The sequence below is a fragment of the Peromyscus leucopus genome, chromosome 15 (assembly GCF_004664715.2).
Source record: "Peromyscus leucopus breed LL Stock chromosome 15, UCI_PerLeu_2.1, whole genome shotgun sequence".
Classification (NCBI taxonomy): Eukaryota; Metazoa; Chordata; class Mammalia; order Rodentia; family Cricetidae; genus Peromyscus; species Peromyscus leucopus.
The window spans coordinates 1611410-1633080 of record NC_051076.1 but is presented as its reverse complement, the minus strand read 5'-3'; the positions used below and the strand labels follow the sequence as shown (position 1 = coordinate 1633080).

Here is a 21671-nt window from a genome sequence, read left to right as displayed (position 1 = left end):
TGCCCCACATTGGGCACCAGATGTAGCCAGAAGTTTTCCTGTGTCCTATAGCCATTTGGACCCAAATAAACATATACAGGCTTATGTTAATTACAAGCTGTTTGATCTATGGCTCTAGCTTATTGCTAGCTAGCTCTGGCATCTTAAATTACCCATTTCTATTAATCTGTATTTTGCCATGTGGCCGTGGCATTACCAGTCTGCTGGCATCTTGTTCCTTGGGCAGCTGGATGGTGTCTGCCTTGACTTGACCCTTCCCCCTCTGCGTGCATTCCTCCTCTGGCTATAACCTGTCTTGCCATAGGCCAGAGCCACTTTATTAACCGGTGGTAGCAACACATATGCATAGCATACAGAAAGACCACCATCCCATAGCTTAAATTGCTAACTGAAGCAGAATGGCCTGGAGAAATAGCTGAGACAGTGGGTTATTGCCCTTAACAGCTTGCTGACTGCCATATATGTTTATGCAAAATCTTGCTTGATTGCCTCCCTCACCTTGTGGTTTTAGATGATAAAATGAGACTGTTAACTGGATGCAGGATTGAAACCTTTCAGGAGCTGTGGCTTCGGTCCACTAGTGACCCCTCCTCTCTTCCACTCTCAATGGTGTCAGAGTGCTTAGTCCAGAAGGAGTCCCACAAATCCTCTTTTCAAGTTACTTGTAGAAAGCTTCTGTATACATGGATTAATTCAGATTCTACCAATGATCAAATCAAGAACATATAGCTTCAATATTCATGCTTATAAAACATGTATTTATTTACTTACAAATTCCATTTTTCTAAACATGATTGAATAACATTGTTGCTATCAATTTTGAATTAACTGTTACTTGTTAGTAAACCAATTAAGAATACAAATCCTCTCTGATACTCTTTATGTAATTCTGAGTTTTGATAAATGACTTTTATCATGTCCTTTTTCTAAAAGATTTTCATTTCACATTCTTGCAGGGTAGGTTCACTGGCAACGTAGTCATTCAATTTTTGTTTGAGGAAATATTTTATTTATTTTTTACTTTTTAAAGTATAATTTTGCAGGGTACAGAATTCTAATCCTTCCCCCCTTTTAAGTTTAAATATTTTATTTCATTCTCTTCTATAGTTTCTGAAGAGATGCTGGTTATGGTCTTATTTTTCTTTCCCGCTCTGGCTTTTTGCTGTAGTTCTGCCTTATCTTTGATTTTCTATGGTTAGAAGACAACGTAGCTGGACAAAGTTCTGGGGTTTTGTTTTTGTCTGGTGTTCTCTGAGCTTCCTGACTGCTGGCTGTGTCTGACATTAATTTGGGGATGTTCTCAGTCATCATGGCTCTAAATGTGTTCCTTTCTCTTGCTTCTCCTGGCATCCCATCACGTTTTACTTAGATCTTTTGTATTGTCCCATAGTTTTTGGAAATTACTTTCTGTTACATTCAGTATTTTTTCTCTCTGCTTTTCTGTTTGAATGATTTCAGCTGAGATATCTGCAGTTCAGGATTCTTTTCTTAGCATTCTCTGGTCTGTCAATAAGCTGATCATGAACACTCTGTTCTGTTAGATTTTTGGTTTCTGTCTTTTGTTGGTTCTGAGTTTTTCAGAATTTACATTGCTCATCTCTTGTTGCATGTTGTCTGCTTAATTAGCGAAAGCTTTTTCCATAATCACTGTTGTTCAATTCTAACAACCCTAGCATCCCTACCATAGTCCAGCATTCCTACAGTACTGACTGCAGTCCCAATGCTTGTTCTGTTGTACCAAATATGTGTTTTTGCACTTGAATCTTTTTTTCTTCCTTTATAGCTTTGTCATGGTTAAAGTAGCTGCTGTAAGCCTTTGGTAGTGTGGTAGTGAGGTGGGGTATGTTAAGCATTTTAAGGTCCTGTGAGTAGGTTGTTTCTGTGATTCTGATCTGTGAATACACAGTGTGTCTCAGTCTATCCCTTTGCCCTAACTTGGGCAGAATAGGCTGCCTCCAGTGGGCATGAACTGGCTATTGCTTTTCTTTCACCTAGGAATCCTTTAGTGGAAAACTAATTAATTTCCCCATCTTTGCCAATAAACAACAGAAAATTAACTGGGAATTTCCAACTAATCCAGACCAAATAAGCAAGTCCAAATGAAAATTGGGAAATATTTTTAAGTTGAGTTAATCTTTCCACAGTGTGTCAAAACTTTATAACATTACAAAAGCACGGCTTAGAGGAAATTTATAATATTGAGTGATTACATTAGGAAAGGAAAAAGGCTCCCCTGAAATTAATGATGACAGCTCTGTCTTCAGAATCTAAAAAAATAATAAATTAATTTAAAAATAATAAAATAATAAAGAAAGAAAGAAAGAAAGTCCAAAGTAAGACCAAGAAAGAAATGATGAAGATAAAATAGAAATCTGTAGATAGAAGTCAGGACAAATCTCTATCACCTGCCAGTCCCACAGCCGCTCAGACCCAACCAAGTAAACACAGAGACTTATATTGCTTACAAACTGTATGGCCGTGGCAGGCTTCTTGTTAACTGCTCTTATAGCTTAAATTAATCCATTTCCATAAGTCTATACCTTGCCATGTTGCTCGTGGCTTTCCGGCATCTTCACATGCTGCTGGTCATGGCGGCAGCTGGCAGTGACTCTCTCTGCCTTCCTGTTCCAATTCTCCTCTCTGTTAGTCCTGCCTATACTTCCTGCCTGGCCACTGGCCAATCAGTGTTTTATTTATTGACCAATCAGAGCAATTTAACATACAGACCATCCCACAGCAGAAATCTGTTAGATAAAACAGAGAAAAATCAATAAAATAAAAAAGTGATGTTATTAATTTATTTTTTGAGAAGAGCAATTGTTGTCCTTATTTAAATTATTGCTGCCTTTAAGCCACAGCTGTCCGAATCAGCATCTGCAACTCCTCCACTACCTACCAGTTAAACTGCAAGGACCATAGCCAGAGGGAATTCGGTTCCTTCCAGTTCCAACTCTCACAAAGCTATGAAGGGAACTTAACTAAACCTCTGTCGCTCCAAAAGAACTGAAGAGTCAAAGGTTAAGGTGGAATTCTTCTCTTCAGAGGGGCTGAATATCAAGTAGCTCACCTCCTCTGCTTGCTCGCATTGTCCAGAAAGCCCTCCAGCTTCTCACCCCTTATTATAAACCCTTTTTCACCTGGCTCCTCCCTACCACTTCCTGTCAGCTAGTTGCTGACTCAGCCTTCTGACCACAAGTGAATTTTAGTTAATCAAACACATCTTTTTTTTTTTTTTTTTTTTTTTTTTTGGTTTTTTGAGACAAGGTTTCTCTGTGTAGCTTTGCACCTTTCCCGGAACTCACTTTGGAGACCAGGCTGGCCTCGAACTCACAAAGATCCGCCTGCCTCTGCCTCCCGAATGCTGGGATTAAAGGCGTGTGCCACCACTGCCCAGCTCAAACACATCTTTAACTTTAACATAATAAGACTGTACACAGTAAGAATAATTATCAAGTAAAGATTACATTCATAATATAATGAATTCCAGTTCATTTGTGTTTGATAACTTAAAAGAAAATACTCCATTATCTATCCCATCTTAGTGAATTTGAAGTTTTATATCTAATTTACTCTCTGTCATAACTAAGGAAAACTGCAGCTATATCTAGTCTTCAATTCCATCAAAGACCCCAGGAGGATATAATATTATTTGAGTAAACAAAAAGTACAGTGCAAACAACTTCCAAAACCATAGCAATGACAGAGACATTTGACTGTCTGGACAGTCACTCAAAGTTTTTTTCTGCAACATTGGGGCATCCATCTTCAGCCTACAGGTCCATATATCTGGCAGACTTCTCAGTGAAGGAAGAATTTTGAAGGACTGTCCTGCCTTGTTTTGGCAAAGTTCAATAGTCACTTTCTTCTGTGTCCTGCATGTCCACTCAACTTAGCACATTGTCAGCAGTCAAAGGCAAGAGCAGTTTCTTTCCCCAGTGACTAACCTTACCACAATGAAAGCAAACTCCATAAGGAGTTGCTTCAATGTCTATCATCGTCTCTGAAGTAAATTGGTAATGCCAGGAGCAGATGTGTCTCATTGTCATGAAAAACATTTTAAATGCCATATTCTATAGGTCTTTGAAGTATTTGAAGACCATCTCTCTAAAATATATCTATTGTAATGAATTCTCCCCAGGCACCTGCCATGAGGAGATTTCTATCAGGGTCCAGAACAGAAGCTACAAGTAGCTAAGGATTCTAATCTGAGGGATATAAAATAAATCTAAGCACACTGAGTTCTTTAGTCCATTCATTTTATTCTTCTAAGTAAATTCTATCTACACAGTTTCTTTTCTGTTCTCTTACTTAGCTCTTCTCAGTCCCTCCTGCTCTCAGTTCCTTATGCTGTTCTCTCATGTCTATCTAGTTCTTTCCATCTCCGTCCTCATCTTGTTCTTCTCAATCAATTCCCCCAGTGCTGTGCGGGAACCAGTAATTCTTTGGCAAAGTAATTCAAAGCTTGAAGTTCTCAAGGTCTCAGAGAGAGGTGATAAGGATCCACACATAAAGCAATAATTGTCAGCTTCCAATTATAAACCAAAAGGGGAGTGACTAAAGGGGAGTTCTCTGGTAGAATCATCTAAAGGCTAAGATCAGTTAGGGGATTCTAAAAAGTTTTGTGTAAATAACCCAGGTGAAGGTAAGGAGTTGAGGATTTAATTGCTAGTGGTTATTTTCTCTATCTGTGGGTGAGATGAGCTAATGTTTATCTATTGCATTTGTCCTTGGAAAAAGGTATCTTTGCTGAAATACTTTTGTCTGGAGAATGGCCCTGGCCAGATTTATGTAAAATAAGCACAGCTGGGGACAGTTACACAATTACCCCAAATGTATAGGGAAAGTTGTGCCCAAGATTGAGCTGCAATTGTGAGATTACATGTACACATAACATGGAGATGCACGGTAAATGGGGAGAATCATGGCTGTTATTGCACAAGAAGTTTACAACTAGAGACAGCCAGTTCATTCAAAAGGCAGTAACTCCATAACACCTTTCAAGATGGTTTCTTCTAACAGAACCCTTAGTTCTGATAGGTTGACCCTCTGAACTCTAGTTGTCACCTGCTGTATACTTCCATGGTCTTTAGCTACCAGCAGCTCTCAATACTATTTAACCTAGAAAACATACCTAACATATCTATAAATTTGATTGTTATGAATGACTATAACTACTGACCTATGTTTTTTTTTATCATCTTGTATAGTTTATAATTTGCTTTCAAAAACTAGAATTCTACCTTACACTTCAAATGAACTGCATAGATACAATACCTCAAACAAAAATGGAAACATAACATACAATATGTTGTAACAAAAATAACTAAATTTTTATCAATATACAAAAATCCTTTAAACAAGAGTAGAGACATATATACAGTGTAATAAAGTAACTTTAAATTTGTATCAATATTCTATATTCTCCTAAATGATAACAAACATCCATAACCCTCCAAATAAACAAAACCACCCATACCCCACAACTCTTGGGAATGTGGGTGTAGGTTTCTCCATACTTCTTCCTGTTGTCTGTGGATGAAGTATCTTTAGGGTCCTAGAGAAAAAATTTTTAAATAATGACCTAGTCCTGGGAAGACCGGCAGTAACCTTTGCTGATAGATATCACCTGTCAAGTCTCAGGAGCTCTCGCCTGATCAAACCTGATCCATATTAACCCGAAGGAATCCACAGCCTCTCCTGTGGGAACAAAACTCCACAAAGCATTTTTGATTTACATTTGACAAATATATTTTTTGACTTTTTAAAATTTAAGGTATTCTTAAAATACCTAGGTTGGATTATTTCAGCAGCCCTTTCAATCCCATGTCCTAGCAGCTGTCTTTTGGTCTTCAGCATCAAAAAAATTGAAAATCAACACAATACTATACAGGATCCAGACTACCTGTGTGTTTCCCATCCTACATAGCCTTTTTCTTTTACTCTCTCTTTGAAGACATTATTTTATAAACTGTTCATTTTTTATGACTATACCCTTTTCTTTCCTTAAGCCTGTGCACATTTTTAAACACACTGTAACCTGTTTAGAGGTTTTTCTGTCTGGACCTCTTTATTGTGTCTCTTCCGCCTTTTTTGACTGGATGAGCAAAGCTTTAAACTGCTAACCTACACTGGATTCTCCATGAACAGCTCTCAGCTGGCTCTACTCACTTCTTAGGTTGTGAAAACCAAGCATGAGGCCAGCTGGAGATTTGTCTGACCAGGAACTGCATTCAACCTTCCTAGAGCTCTAGAATACCGATGCTTGTACTATGGCAGGCGTTTTTACTTACTTTTTTGTTCCTACTTATAATGTACTAGCTGTTCAAGGGTGGCAGAAACTGTTCAGCTGAAACTTTTAAAGGAGCCGTACCCTGTTTTGTTGTTGTTGTTGTTGAGCTTTCTCAGGCACTGGATGGATATGCAAGCCCCAAGTTGGTATACCAAAATGTTGTATTTTGTTTTTAATCTTTATTCTTTGGGGGGCCCTCTACCCAGCTCCCAAATAAATCACACATGAAGGCTCAGTCTTAATTATGAACGCCTGGCCTTAGCTTGGCTTAGTTTCTAGCCAGCTTTCCTTAACTTACTCCATCTACCTTTGCATCTGGGCTTTTCCTGTTCTCTTACTTCTGTAAATCTCACTCTCACTCTGTGGTTTGCTGTGTAGCTGGGTGGCTGGCCCCTGGAGTTCTCCTCCTTCTCTGGTTCCTTCTTTCTTTCCTCTCATATTTCTTCTTCTATATATACACTCTGTCTGCCAGCCCCGCTTATCCTTTCTCCTGGCCATTCAGATCTTTATTAGACCATCAGGTGTTTTAGACAGGCACAGTAACACAGCTTCACAGAATTAAACAAATGCAACATAAACAAAAGTAATGCACCTTAAAATAATATTCTGCAATAAGCAATTTAATTCATAAATCTGTAGCTATATGATTCAAAAAAAGATAGGATACTAGCATTTGAATGAAAGTATGTCACTATATCTGTTTACATGTTAATACTATTTCTGCAGCAACTTCATTCCCTGGAATTTGACAACTCAGAGAAAATAATAAAATTCCGTAAGACACAAAGTTTACTTAAGTAGAAGTAAATTCAGTAGCTGCATGTCTATTAAGGATATCCAGATTGAAACCTCACAAAGAAAACTCTAAGACCAGACGATGTCACTGATGAATTCTGCAGATACTTAAGGAAGAAGTAATACCAGTTCTATACTAAATTTTCTAGAAAATCACAGAGATGGAAATGCTTTTGAATATCTCCTGTGAAGCCAGCTTTCTTCCAGGACCCAAACCAAAGACATTGAAAGAACAGATCAGGACTGAGCAGTGTCTGAGAACAGAACAGGACTGAGCCCTAGCATGCATGATGAAATTCATAACAGAACCATAGCATTTATATCCAACAACACATAAGAAAGACAGTGTATCACACTCAGGTGTGGTTTGTACCAGGAATTTGAAAATGGGTGCAGTTTACATTAATATTTGTAAATGATGCCATTCCTGTGAAGGTATAGAAAGTAAATCTGATTAGGAATTTCCCAGCAACAGAGAATAAGGGGTTGGGGTGAGTTGGAAACAGGAGTGATTACACAAGGCAGGAGGCAGCTTTTGCTGATGATAAGTTTGTGTTTTACCTCAGCTGTGGTGTCCATCCGTGAGTGCATGAGGGTGTGGCGCTCCAGAGTGACATCGGCCCATCAGTGCATGAGTGTGTGGCGCTCCAGAGTAGGTGTGTGTCCATCAGTGTATGAGTGTGTGGAGCTCCAGAGTGACATCCGTCCATCAGTGCATGAGTGTGTGGCGCTCCAGAGTAGGTGTGTGTCCATCAGTGCATGAGGTGTGCTAGAGTGATCCGTCATCAGTGCATGAGGGTGGAGCTAGAGTAGGTGTGTGTCATAGTGCTGAGGGTGGGCTCAGAGTAGGCACAGCTTATTTTACTTCAGTTACAGTGTAGAAGTCGCTCATTGTTTTTCAGTGAATTTTCCTTATTGCTATACAGGATATATATTTAAAATCCCAGTCAGAAGTATTTATGGTAAGTCTGTGGTGTTCTGGTGGTACATGTATGTTTTAACATATGTAGATCCAGGCACTGGGTGTGGTGGTATACTCTTGTAATTACGAGATTCCAGAAATGTGAGTCAGCCTGGGCTATATAGACTCTATCTCAAAAAAATTAAAAAAAAAAAAAAAGTGTGTAAAGTGTAGTTGTGATAATTGTGAGCAAATGTTCCCCCCATGCCGCCTTGAGAGCACATTATATACAGCAGAAGATAGTAGCATTCATCTATTTGTTTGTTTGTTTGTTTACAGTTAAGGACAAAGAAAGTTTACAAAATTACAACCAGTCACTTGAAAAGTGGTCTTTCTCACAAGCTGTCACTGGTCTAATTGACACGGGAAGAATATCTGAAGCTGAATCTCTGTGCACAAAGGTACTATTCTGGAATTATACATTGGAATGTGTATGTTTTTGTCCTACCTAAAAAAAGTGAGAGGGGGTACTTAATGAGTGGATGGTGGTGGTGATAACAAGCAATATTTATTGGTTACTTGCTTCATGTCAGTCATTCTATTTAACATTATTGTTTCTGGGCTTTACAACAATCTGTGATGTACACGTTTATGATTGTTGGCCTTTTTACAAATGAGAAAGTCCGTATTTGAAGAAGGTTAAGTATTTGCCCAGAAGCTCACAGCAGCTAGAATTAGATTGCTAGTACTGTACCACAGCTTTAACCCTCACGGTCTCTCTTTTTTTTTTTTTTAAAGAAATGCTATTATTTATTTATTCATTTATTTATTTATGTGTATGCATGTGTATCTGTATGAGGAGGTCATAGGGGTGTCCTGGTGCTGGAAGTATAGCCAGTTGTGAGCTGCATTACATGGGTGCTGGGAATCAAACTCTGGTCCTCTGCAAGATCAGTATGCTCTCTTAATCACTGAGCCATCTTTGCAGCCCCCCTCCTAGACTCTGAATAGACATTTTAATTTTGTTTAGGGTGTTCATTTCTTTAGTTTCTGGTTATTCCTTTTATAATACAGCATTTCAAGGATCTGTTCCCTTTTCCAATTCTGAAGCAATAGAGTGACTATGGAGATTGCTGACTGGAACTATTCATTCATCACCATGCACTAGCATTGTGGGGCTCTCTTCTTGCAAGTTCTGTGGATACATTCTTAGCATCTTTCTTGCCACATGGTTGGGACTCAATAAATATTTATTCAGTCAATAAATCAGTTTCATGGACCTACTAAAAAGGAGAGAGTTTTAAATATGGCTTTTTCTTTGAATGCTTGTGTTTCATAAATACCAGAAAGAGTGTGTAGTTCTCGTAGAAATGGTCTTTGGGAGAGAAGACCATTTGGGAGAAATTTTACAGAGAGATAATAAGAATGGTTTTTCATGATCCCTTTGGTCCTTGAATTCTTTGAAAAGCAGAATAATGTATTTTCTCTTTCATGTAAAGAACTCTATCTGCTCTAAGTCCAGGACAATGTATTAATTATATTGTGGGTGTGATTAGACATCAATTAGCAATTGTAATGTCTCTTTGCTAAAATGAGGAATGCTTTATAAGCCTTTTCTTTTCATTTTACTGTTTCAGTATCTCTTAGAAGAACACTGTCAAATACACTCATACATAGATATACATGCATACACATAAATAAATAATGTGATCTAATGAGAAAACAACTTTCTCTTAAGAGAAAGCAATACAGAGTATTTTGACTACAGAAGAGTTGGAAGTTTGCCAGCCTGCAGAGCTGACATTTTAGAAGAATATTCTAATGATTCTGATTTGATCATAATATATGTTATATGTATTGAGTTATGGTGCTGTATTCCATAAATAAATACAAATCATATGTTAATCATAGAGTATGGTATGTCCACTGAAACAGTGATAACCTTTACTTTTTATATTTCTTGGGTCAGTTTTTATTGAATAATTCAGAATAAACCAACCGCATATGTTTTATTGTTATTTGTTTTTAGTTAGTTATTGAAACTATTGTGAGTAATTACAAGTCAACAGTTCAACATTGTGAGAGCATCATTACAGAAACACTGAATCACTAGTGTCATGATTCAGATTTTAAATTCTGGAATTGTTGACATTTTTTATTACTGTCATTTTCTTGTGTGTTATATGTTCATCTCACATCCCTTCTTCTCCACATCCTCTATTAAATGCAGTCTACTTTGAGAGCATGACTTTCAGCTGCTGTTCATGACAACAGAACATCGTCTGCTGTAAGCTGCTTCGAAGAAAGCACTACTTTCGGATGCGAAGCCTTCAGGTGGCATATTGTCTGCCTTGAGATGCTTTTGATAAAGCATAACACACTTGTTTTCAAATCATAATCATTTTTCGTTTTTGTTGTTGTCTATTTAAAGTATTTTTTTGCTTCTATTGTTGTAACCAACAGTGCTGCTGTCACTTCTGTTACAGCCCTAGTCTTAAAGCATATGTTCATGCTGGCTGTATCCTGAACACACAGATATCTATATTAAAGCGTTTGAAGACACTTGCTATTCTAAGCTGAAACTTTATTAAAAACAATCATCACATTAGAAACAATGGTATGTGCAATAACTTTTTGTCATATAGATAATGACACACTTTAACTTTTTTACTAATTTCAGTTTAGAGCCTAATTTGATATGTTTCTATTTGGGGGTTTAATTTTTAGAATTTAAAAAGTAACCCTGATCAGCCAGCTGTTATCTTACTGCTGAGACAAGTTCAGTGTAAATCACTCCTGGAATCACAGAAGCCCCTCCCAGATGCTGTACTTGAAGAACTGCAAAAAACAGTCATGTCCAATTCCACCTCCGTTCCAGCGTGGCAGGTAAGTTCTCTACTTTCTTATGTGAGTCCTAAATTAAAATATGCTGGGATGCTAGTTGAGGAATATACTCCATCTCTGTTTAAGTTTTGCTTGTAGGCTCATCATATATTTGTCAGTTTCCAAATATGAAGAATATTGTGGAAATTTAACATGAATTTAAGATCTGCCTCTATAGTCCTTAAGTCATTCTGTGTTGAAGATGCTTATGATGAGGATGCTGTCGTCTTATGATGAGGATGCTGTCTTATGATGAGGATGCTGTCTGTCTTATGATGAGGATGCTGTCTGTCTTATGATGAGGATGCTGTCTGTCTTATGATGAGGATGCTGTCTTATGATGAGGATGCTGTCTTCTTATGATGAGGATGCTGTCTTATGATGAGGATGCTGTCTTATGATGAGGATGCTGTCTTATGATGAGGATGCTGTCTTATGATGAGGATGCTGTCTGTCTTATGATGAGGATGCTGTCTTATGATGAGGATGCTGTCTGTCTTATGATGAGGATGCTGTCTTATGATGAGGATGCTGTCGTCTTATGATGAGGATGCTGTCGTCTTATGATGAGGATGCTGTCATCTTATGATGAGGATGCTGTCTTATGAAGAGGATGCTGTCTTATGATGAGGATGCTGTCTTATGGAGTCACTTCTCTTCTGTGATAGAATACTTGATGGAAGTGGCATAAGGAAAGAGGCTCCTGGTTCTGGGATGATTTGAGTGAAAACGTCTCCCATAGGCTCAGACATTTGAACACCTGGTCCCTTGTTGATGGCACTGTTTGGAGGTGTTTAAAAGTGTGGTCTTGCTGGAAGACATATGTCCTGGGGGTGGAGCTTGAGAGTGTGTAGCCTCAGCTCATTTATGGCTTGCACTCTGACTCCTGAAGTGATCTCTCAGGTTCCTGTTCCTGATGCCATGCCGGCCACTTTTGCCATCATCCCTGCCATCCTGGAGTCCTTTACTCTGGAACTGTAAGCCAAAATAAACTCTATTCCTTCCACAAGTCACATTCAGTCATGGTGTTTTATCACAGCAACAGAAAAATAACTAATATAGAAATTGGTACCAGCATATGAGCACTTTCTTAAAGAATCTGACAATGTTTTTTAAAGGGATATGGAAGACTTTGGAATTTTGAACTAGAAAAGTGGTTGAATGTTGTAAGTAGGTATAAAAGGCCATTCTAGTAGGAGCCTGGAAGACAGTAGTAATGCAGACCGTGGAGGCCCAGCTCAAGAGGTTTCAATGGGAATAGTCTTAGCAACTGGGCTAGAGAACATTTGGGTTTTAATTGTACAAAGTATCCAGCTACTTTGTGCCCATGTCCTGAGAACTTTGCTGAGGCAAATGGAAAAGTAATGGCTAATTTCTTTAATGGAGAGCAGTTATTCTGTATAATGTTGAGTCAGTAGACTGCTCACTATTATTTACTCCTTTCAGGTCTGCAAAGACAAAGAGTAAGTGGGCAGAAAGAAATACCAAATGAGCAGGTTCGAGAAAAAAATGAGCACCAGAAAGCTTAATGTTTCAGCCAAAGTGTGTGCTAGAAGAGAGGCTCTAATTGTGAAGGAGATTAGTGCCATTAAGGAGATTCCTGCCTTACACTGAAACAAAGGGCAGCATGCCAGGCCCGGACCTCACCCAGCTAAGCTTCCGTCTTGTAGAAAGAGAGCCTAAGGTGTTATCTAATTCTAGAGAACAGCTGAATGAAAGTGTTCCTGCTAATGTGATTCGAAGGGGTTATTGTCCATTCCAAGCTGGCAGCCTGGCTTGGCAGTGGTACTGGCATTAGAGGCACAAAGAAGGCAAGAGTGAAGGGTTCTCTGTTTTCTTCTAGTCTCAGATCGCTGCTGAGCTCAGGCAGCATGTGGTAGAGGTGTCCCTGACTGAAGGTCCTGAGAGGGCAAGAGGCTGTGTGTGAAGTGTGAACTGTTATGCCAGGATCACGGAGACCCCCAAAAGACCGCCACAGAGACTGAGTCCCATACATAAAAGCAAAGAGCCTTCATTTCAAGCTTGAGCTTGGTCTCTCTGTCTGTCTGATGCAGCAGTGAAAGCAGAGAGCGCCGAACCCGGGTCGGGTAGAGTTTTTGTCATAGTAGAGGTTGTGGGTGAGGAGATTTTCAGGGTTCAGGACCCTGATTGGCTGATATTTGTCTAGGAGTGTCTTGGCAAAAGGGGAATGGGTGTGTGCTAGCTCAGGGACATCTGGGAATCTTAATCTAATCTTATTTAATGGTTGGAATGTTTGAAATGTCAGGTACTTTCCCTTAGATGCTGGCCCTCCCTAGCTGGTGTCAGCTTACAGATCTGAGTGCTGCCTGCCAGTAAACTGAGACTCAGGCCTCCCTTTTAGCTGTTTTTATGGAGCCTGTCATGGCAGCAGTGTGGCCAAGCTGCTGCTTGGGTCCCATGTAAGTGTGAAGCCTGTGTTGCAGTGGCGATCCCAAGATAGTAAAAAATGCCAGAGCTTTGAGACAGCTATCCAGGCGAGCTGCAGACAGGGAGTGGAACCAGCCTAAGAGGGAGTTGTATGTTGCAGGCAACAGAGCTGAAGGGGCTGAGCCATCTAAGCCCTTAAATCTAAAGTCCCAGATGCCAGGTACGGAGCTAAAGAATTTGTTGTTTCCCTGCTGTGTTTCAGTCTTGCTTTGGTCCAGTATTTCCCTCCATACCCCATTCCTCCTGTTTGGAATGGGGATGTGTATGCTGTGCCATTATATATTGGAAGAATGTAATCTGCTTTATTTTACAGTGGTTTACAGTTAAGAGATTACCTTAGTCTCAGAAGAGACTTTGGACTTTTAAACAGTGTTGAGACTATGGGAACTTTTGGAGTTGGACTAAATGCATTTTGCATTATAATGGTCAGGAACCTTTAGGGGCCAGGGAATGGGATGTGGTTGTTGAAATGAGAAATGCCCCCCATAGGCTCAGGCATTTGAAAACAAGTCTCTAGTTGATGGGAGTTTGGGGACATACGGGAAATGCAGCTTTGCTAGAAGGGGTCTGTTACTGTGGGTTGGCTTTGAGAGAATATAGTCACTTCTGGTTTGCTATCTCTGCTTCCTGATGTGACCTCAGTTTCTGGCTGATGCTTCCATGCCTACCACTTGTTGCCGTGCCTCCTAGCCACGATGAACTCTTATCTTTCTGAAATCGTAAGCCTTCTATAAAAGAACACTCTTCCTTCTATACTTTGACTTGATTGTGGTGTTTTATCTCAGTACCAGAGAAGAAACTACCAGTCTATCATAGTAGCAGGAGCTGGAGGTAGCTGGTCACCTTGTATGTAGGAAGCAGAGAACAATAATTCCACTGTTCAGTTAAGCTTATTTTCTCTCTTTTTAAATTCAGTTTAGGACCTCAGTAATAGAAGCTGTCAATATTTAGTGTGCTGGCTGGTTTTATGTCAACTTGACACGAACTAGAGTCACCTGAGAGGAAGGAACCTTAATTAAGACAATACCTTCATAAGACTGGGTTGTAGGTGCCAGGTGGCGGTGGTGCACTCCTTTAATCCCAGTACTCAGGAGGCAGAGGCAGTTGGATCTCTGAGTTTGAGGCTAGCCTGGTCTACAGAGTGAGTTCCAGGACAGCCAGGGCTATTCCACAGAGAAACCCTATGTTGGAAAAACAAAAACAAACAAACAAAAAAAGATTGGGTTGTAGGCAATCCTGTAAGGCATTTTCTTAATTAGTGATTGATGGGAGAGGGAAGGCCCAGCCCTGTTGTTGGATCCTAATGGCTCCCTCAGGGGAGGAGGTGAGGAGGCATGGTGTCAACGACACAGACACTGGGAGTCAGTTGAAGGCAAACAGCAGACTCCTTTATTCAATAACGAGGAAGGCCTTATATACCCTCCTCCCAGCACCCAAGCTCTGTCCCAGTCTGGTGGCATTGCATGGTCTTCTCTGATCGTCAGGAACTCTGACAGCACCTGTTGCTAGGCCCTTAGACAGACTCCAGGTTGGCTCATAAGGAAGTACGTTATGTAGTGCTTTGGCAACTGGTTTGAGCCAATTTCCTCAACCCTATGGGACTGTCCTACTCACAGCCCATTGTGGGTGGTGCCATCCCTGTACTGGTGGTCATGGGTCCTATATGAAAGCAGGCTGAGCAAGCCAGTAAACATGACCCCTCCATAGCCACTGCATCAGCTTCCTTCAGTGATGACCAGTGATATAGAAGTGTAACAAAATAAATCCTTTCCTCCCCAACCTGCTTTTTGGTCATCACAGCAGTAGAAATTCTAAGGCATTTAGGTTGGGTATACCCATCTCAATTAACTTAGTCTAGATACTCCCTCACAGACATGTCCTGAGGTTTATTCATATGGTAATTTTAAATTTCAAATTGACAATCAAGATTAACCATTATGTGCCTAAGTTGGGGGTTTCTATTGTGAAGAGAAACCATGACCATAGTAACTCTTACAAAGGAAAACACTAAACTGGGGCTACCTTACAGTTTCTGAGGTTTAGTCCATTATCATCATTATGGAGAAGAGCATGGTGGTGTGCAGGGAGCTGAGAGTCCTACATCCTTATTTACAGACAACAGGAAGTGAACTGGAACACTAGGTGTGGCTTGAGCATATATGAAGCCTCAAAGCCCACCCCCACAGTGACACACTTCCTCCTACAAGATCATACCTGTTGCAACAAAGCCACACCTCCTGATAGTGCCAGTCCCTATGAGTTTATGGGGGCAATTACATTCAAACTACAACATACGTCATAATTGTGTGTGTGTGTGTGTGTGTGTGTGTGTGTGTGTGTGTGTATGCGTGCGTGTTAACTCTGCCTATTGAAGGAATGTATGTGTACAGTTTTCCCTCAGCTACTTTCTGGTTATGAATATCTAAGATTTTAATGGATATTCTGTGATAATCAAAGATTAAAATGGATATTTTATTTTTGTTTGTTTTTCAAGACAGGGTTTCTCTGTGTAGCTTTGCGCCTTTCCTGGAACTCACTTGGTAGCCCAGGCTGGCCTCGAACTCACAGAGATCCGCCTGCCTCTGCCTCCCGAGTGCTTGGGATTAAAGGCGTGCCCCACCACCGCCCGGCTAAAATGGATATTTTAGAGCTAGAGATTTTCATTAGCAGCTTATCTGCTCCTTTAATTCACTTTGATGAATGCTATAAAAAGTACACAGTAATCATTGTATCCCTAATTTTTTTCCTAATAAAATACAGAGAAGCAGATGTTGACTGTATTTATATTGTTACTTCTTCCATGGCCCAGAAAGGTGTTCCCATAGTGACTGTATCCAAACTGTTACTTCTTCCGTGGCCCAGGAAGGTGTTCCCATAGTGACTGTATCCAAACTGTTACTTCTTCCATGGCCCAGGGAGGTGTTCTCATAGTGACTGTATTCAGATTGTTGCTTCTTCCATGGCCCAGGAAAGTGTTAAAAGGACAGAATTTTGAGTATAGATTTCCTAAACATTTATTTTACTATTGTAATCCTTCATTCTTAACTTTCTTTACATCAAGCTTTTTATATCCCTGCTCTAAATAATTAAGAAAATTAAATAATGACAAAATATTTGCAGTATGCAGGCTAAATAAGTCTCTAATTCTTGAAGAAAGGTATTGCTTATATGTAAATTGCCTCTTATAGAAGTTTTCATTTGAGATGTAGACACTTAAATCTTAAGGTGCATTAGATAATCTTGTCAAATTAAAATGGGAAAATCAAAGATTAAATTGTGTAACAAGTGTTACGAAATTGTGCGTGTATATGCATATGTGTTTTTCATATGTTCACATGGAATAAAAAGTACTAGTCGTGTGTGTGTATGCCTGTATTTCCTACTTCCTTGGTGCCTTTTAAGTTAATTTCCTCCCCCAAACTCCCCTAAAAGAAAAGCTGCAATTCTGATTTCTGCCATTTCTATCTAACTTTTCCTAGTTTTGAATTTCATATAAATGGAATCTTCATTTGCATCTGTCTATTTTGACTAAATATTACATATTGGAGATTCATTTTGTTTTGTGTGGCTAGAATGTTTCTTCATCTCATATTGTTGCTATTTTGTGGTATTGTACATAATGGAGCTATGAGTGCCCTAGGTATCTTATATTTTCCCATATGTGTGTACCAGTTTACACTCACTTGAACATCCCATATGTTGGTGTTGCTAGATTGCTGCTTCTCTCACATTTTGTTAGCCATGTAAGTAATAGTATCTTTTGGTGTTTAACTTCAATTTACCTGATGACTAATGATGTTGAGCAACTTCTCAAGTGCTACTGACCTTTTAGATACTCTTTTTGAAGCACCATTTTATACATTTTAAATTGGCTCTTAAATGAGGTTAATGAGATACATGAATCATTATAAATGATTCACAGGAATTCATCAAATTTTGTGAATTTAAAGGCATTGTATATATTATCATGTACATTTTCTCACATCTGTGGCTCCCATTAGCATTCTCTTAATGCGATTTTTATGCCAGCTTTTTTTTTTTTAAGATTTTTATTTATTTATTATGTATACAATGTTCTGCCTGCATGTATGCCTGCAGGCCAGAAGAGGGCACCAGATCTCATTACACATGGTTGTGAGCCACCATGTGGTTGCTGGGAATTGAACTCAGGACCTCTGGAAGAGCAGCCAGTGCTCTTAACCTCTGAGCCATCCCTCCAGCCCTATGCCAGCTTTTAATATTGGTGGTTGAATCAGAATCTGATTAAGCAGACTCTGAATTTAGTGAGAGTTTTGTTTTTCCCCTTACCGTCAGTGACTCTTGAGCCGGACGACGGCTTAGTGGGCACAGTGCTTGCCTGGCAAGCATGAGGCCCTGAGCCAGGATCCCCAGCACACACATAAAGAGGGGAGGTGGAGGCAGGAGGCTCTTCGCGCCTCCCTAGCCAGCCGGTCCAGGCAACCATTGCCCTTCAGGTTCAGTCAAAGGCCCTGGCTCAGCAGAGAAAGTAGAGGTTGATGGAGGGGGACACCTGATATCAGTCTCAGGTTCTCGTGTGTGTACCTACGCCCATGAGCACATGCATGCACACACCATCAGTCTCAGGTTCTCCTGTGTGTACCCACGCCCATGAGCACATGCATGCACACACCATCAGTCTCAGGTTCTCGTGTGTGTACCCACACCCTTGAGCACATGCATGCACACACCATCAGTCTCAGGTTCTCGGGTGTGTACCCACCCCCATGAGCACATGCATGCACACACCATCAGTCTCAGGTTCTCGGGTGTGTACCCACCCCCATGAGCACATGCATGCACACACTATCAGTCTCAGTTTCTCGTGTGTGTACCCACCCCCATGAGCACATGCATGCACACACCATCAGTCTCAGGTTCTCGGGTGTGTACCCACCCCCATGAGCACATGCATGCACACACCATCAGTCTCAGGTTCTCGGGTGTGTACCCACCCCCATGAGCACATGCATGCACACACTATCAGTCTCAGTTTCTCGTGTGTGTACCCACGCCCATGAGCACATGCATGCACACACCATCAGTCTCAGGTTCTCAGGTGTGTACCGACCCCCATGAGTACATGCATGCACACACCATCAGTCTCAGGTTCTCGTGTGTACCCACCCCCATGAGCACATCCATACACACAGGAAAGGTAAAAATAAATCTTCTAAGTCCCACTTGGTCATGATATATTAATGTAATATAATGATGATGTCATTTTGCAAATATCACGTTTAGAATTTTTAAGAAATGTTTCTATGTACATTGGTGTTTTACTTGCATGTATGTGTACCTGTTGCTACTAAGGCCAGAAGAGGGCATTGGAGCCCTGGTACTGGAGTTACAGAGGTAGATTGACTGCTGTGTGGGTGCTGGGAATCAAACCCAGGTCCTCTTCAAGAGCAGTAGTGCCCTTAACTGCTGAGCCATCTCCAGCTCGCATGTGTAGAACTTTTGACTCTAGAGTCATAAGAGAAATTAGCCTGTAAGTCATTCCTGTAAGGTCTTTGCTAAATATTTTTATCTATGTTCTCATTTCTTTGTCCTTTATTTTCTAAAAACTAATTTCTTCTTTTTGGCATTTCTTTGCCGTTTGTTTCATCTTAATTTTTGTTTCCTGCCATAGCTTCTTAAGACAGGATTTTGTTATTCTAATATCTGGGGTTTTTTTGTTTGTTTGTTTTTGGGGTGTGTGTGTGTGTGTGTGTGGTAGTTTTACATGTGTGTACAGATGCACATGTATGTATGCATGAATGTAGAGCCCCGAGGTTAATATTGGTTGTCTTTTTCAGTTGCTGAGTGTCTCTCACTGAATCCAGAGCTCACTGTTTTGGCTTCTCTGGCACACCAGCTTGCTTTGAGTGTTTCTTGTCTCATTTCTTGGACACTCGGATTACAAGTGGATGTTGTGCCCACCTGGCTATTACACGGACCCTCAGGATCCAAACTCTAGTCTTTACTTGTATCACGAGTCTTTGCCTGATGATCCAGCATCCCTGCTGTCTAATGAGCATCCTGGTGTCGCTTTTCTATCATCACTGGTTTCAAAATGCTGTTTGTCATTGGGATTTCTTTGTCTTTTTTTATATGAAGCATCTTGGAAATTTTCCAATATGAGAGTATTCTAGGTATTTCCCTGTTAATGATTTCAAGCATAATTCCATTTAGTTAGAACATAACTTTATGATTTCAGGCCAGTGGTTGATGAAATATAGTTGCTGTGATAGTTTTTGAGACGGGCTCGGTAGTAGCTCAGGGTGTCCTGGAACTTGTGATCCTCTTGTGAGGCCTTCAGAGTGCTGGGATTATAGCATAAGCTAACATGTCTGGCTTCAGATTTGTTTTATAACCCAGCATAAACGTGTTCTGCGGTGTTGATTACATCTTGAAGTAGGTAGTGTACACCAAGCTTGTCATTGCTTCTATCTTTTGTCTCCTTACTGAATTTTATTTTTTCTGGTTCTTAGTATAATTACTGAAATAGGCATGCTAAAATTGCCTGTCACTCTGAACTTGTCCACTGTTGGTTTCTGTCAGCCTTTTCTCGTGAATTCTATGTTGTTGGGTATTGTCATTTGTTTTTGCTCTTTTTGGGGGGGCCTGCCACCCTCCCAAATAAATCACACATGGAGTCTTATTGTTACTTATAAATATCCTGCCTCGGCTTGGCCATAAAGTAAAGTTTCTAGCCAGCTTTACTTATCTTAAATTACCCCATCTACCTTTTACCTCCGGGCGTTTCCCTTCTCTTCTGTAAATCATACCCTTACTCCGGGACTTGCTGTGTAGCTGCCCCTGGAGTCCTCCTCCTTCTCTGACTCCTAGCTCTTTTCTCCCACATTTCTCCTTCTATTTATCCTCTCTGCCTGCTAGCCCTGACTTTTTCTCTCTCCTGCCTCACTATTGGCCATTCAGTTCTATCAGGTGTTTTAGACAGGCACAGCAACACAGCCTCACAGAGTTAAAGAAATGCAACATAAACAAAAGTAACACACTCAAAATAATGTTCTACAACAGTTGGGGATTTGCACATGTAGAAATGCTTTGCAAAGGAGTGCTGTTACAGTATCCACTTCATGCCTTGCTGTTTCTGGCTTAAAGGCTACATTATTGCATAGCACTAAAGCTGCACAACTTGCTTTTGATTAGTATTTTCATAGTTTATCAGTTTTTGCATTGTAACTTGATATTCTTGATTTGTCATCTTCCAGACTCTTTAGACTTCAGCTTGATATGGCTAGGAAATTGTTGCTGACAGAATAAACAGTGTGATTACCCTCATTCTTTTGGGGGGACACAGAACATAACAATAATTGGATTAAAAAATTAAGCTCATTAGAGTTGATTGAATGTGTTGGGAGTGGGGAACCAGACTGTGTACTGAACTCAAATGCTCTGCATCTGTCTTCCTTTCTATTCCTTAGTGGTTGGCACAGGTGTATCAGTCCCAAGGAATGATGAGTGCTGCAGAGATGTGTTACAGAAAGAGTCTACAAGTGGCATCCCAACAGGGCAGTTGGAGTGGGAAGCTCTCGAGTCTGTTGAAGCTAGCACTGCTAGCATTGGAAGTCTGCATGGTAAGCATGTTATCATTGTGATCATGGGAACGTGATTCCTTCAAAGAACCTTTTTCCTTTTTAAATTTGGAATCTTTTACATAGTGGTACTCTGTTTTTTTTTCCCTCATTTTTTTTTTTTTTTTTTTTTTTTTTTTTTTTTTTTTTTTTTTTTTTTTTTTTTTTTTTTTTTTTTTTTTTTTTTTTTTTTTTTTTTTTAATATGTCTCATTAGCTTTTGCTGTGGTCCCTTCTGGACTTTGTACCTTAAGCTCTGGAGGAACATAGAGCAATAGCAACCCACAGCTACACCAGAATTTCTTAACTGTTTAGGGACAATCTAAGAACGTAATTTTAAAAGTTGAGTTATACTGATGGAAGCAGATGCATAGATCCACAAGGCAGGTGCCAGGCCAAGCTGGCAGGAGTCCAATCAATGAGAAAGAGGAAGGATTCTACTGAGCAAGGGACATCGAGATCATGATGGGAAAACGTACAGAGACGAACAGCCAAACTGGTGGAAACGCATGAAATGTGGACCAATGGCTATGGAGCCCCCATGATACTGGACTAGGCCCTCTAGATAGTCGAGACATTTGTTTAGCTTGAACTGGTTAGGGGGCCCCCAGGCAGTGGGATTGGGATCTGTCCCTGGTACATGAACTGGCTTTTTGGAGCCCAGTACCTATGGTGGGACACCTTGCACAGCCTTGGTGCAAGAAGGAGGAGGGGCTTGGACCTGCCTCAACTGAATGCACCAGGCTCTGCTGACTCCT

At 40.2% G+C, this 21671-nt stretch overlaps 1 protein-coding gene across 6 annotated transcripts in view; it reads left to right on the top strand.

Annotated features, from left to right (window-relative positions):
- Ttc37 (tetratricopeptide repeat domain 37) overlaps positions 1-21671 on the top strand; it is a 102493-nt gene that overhangs the window by 67939 nt on the left and 12883 nt on the right. For all 6 annotated transcript variants that reach the window (XR_003737003.2, XM_028894020.2, XM_028894019.2 and 3 more), the window contains 3 exons: positions 8325-8446; positions 10713-10871; positions 20765-20917. Coding sequence is in view for 5 of the 6 variants with exons in the window: in XM_028894020.2 (XP_028749853.1) it covers positions 8325-8446; positions 10713-10871; positions 20765-20917 (434 nt within the window). In the remaining variant the exon portion in view is untranslated. The remainder of the gene's footprint in view (positions 1-8324; positions 8447-10712; positions 10872-20764; positions 20918-21671) is intronic.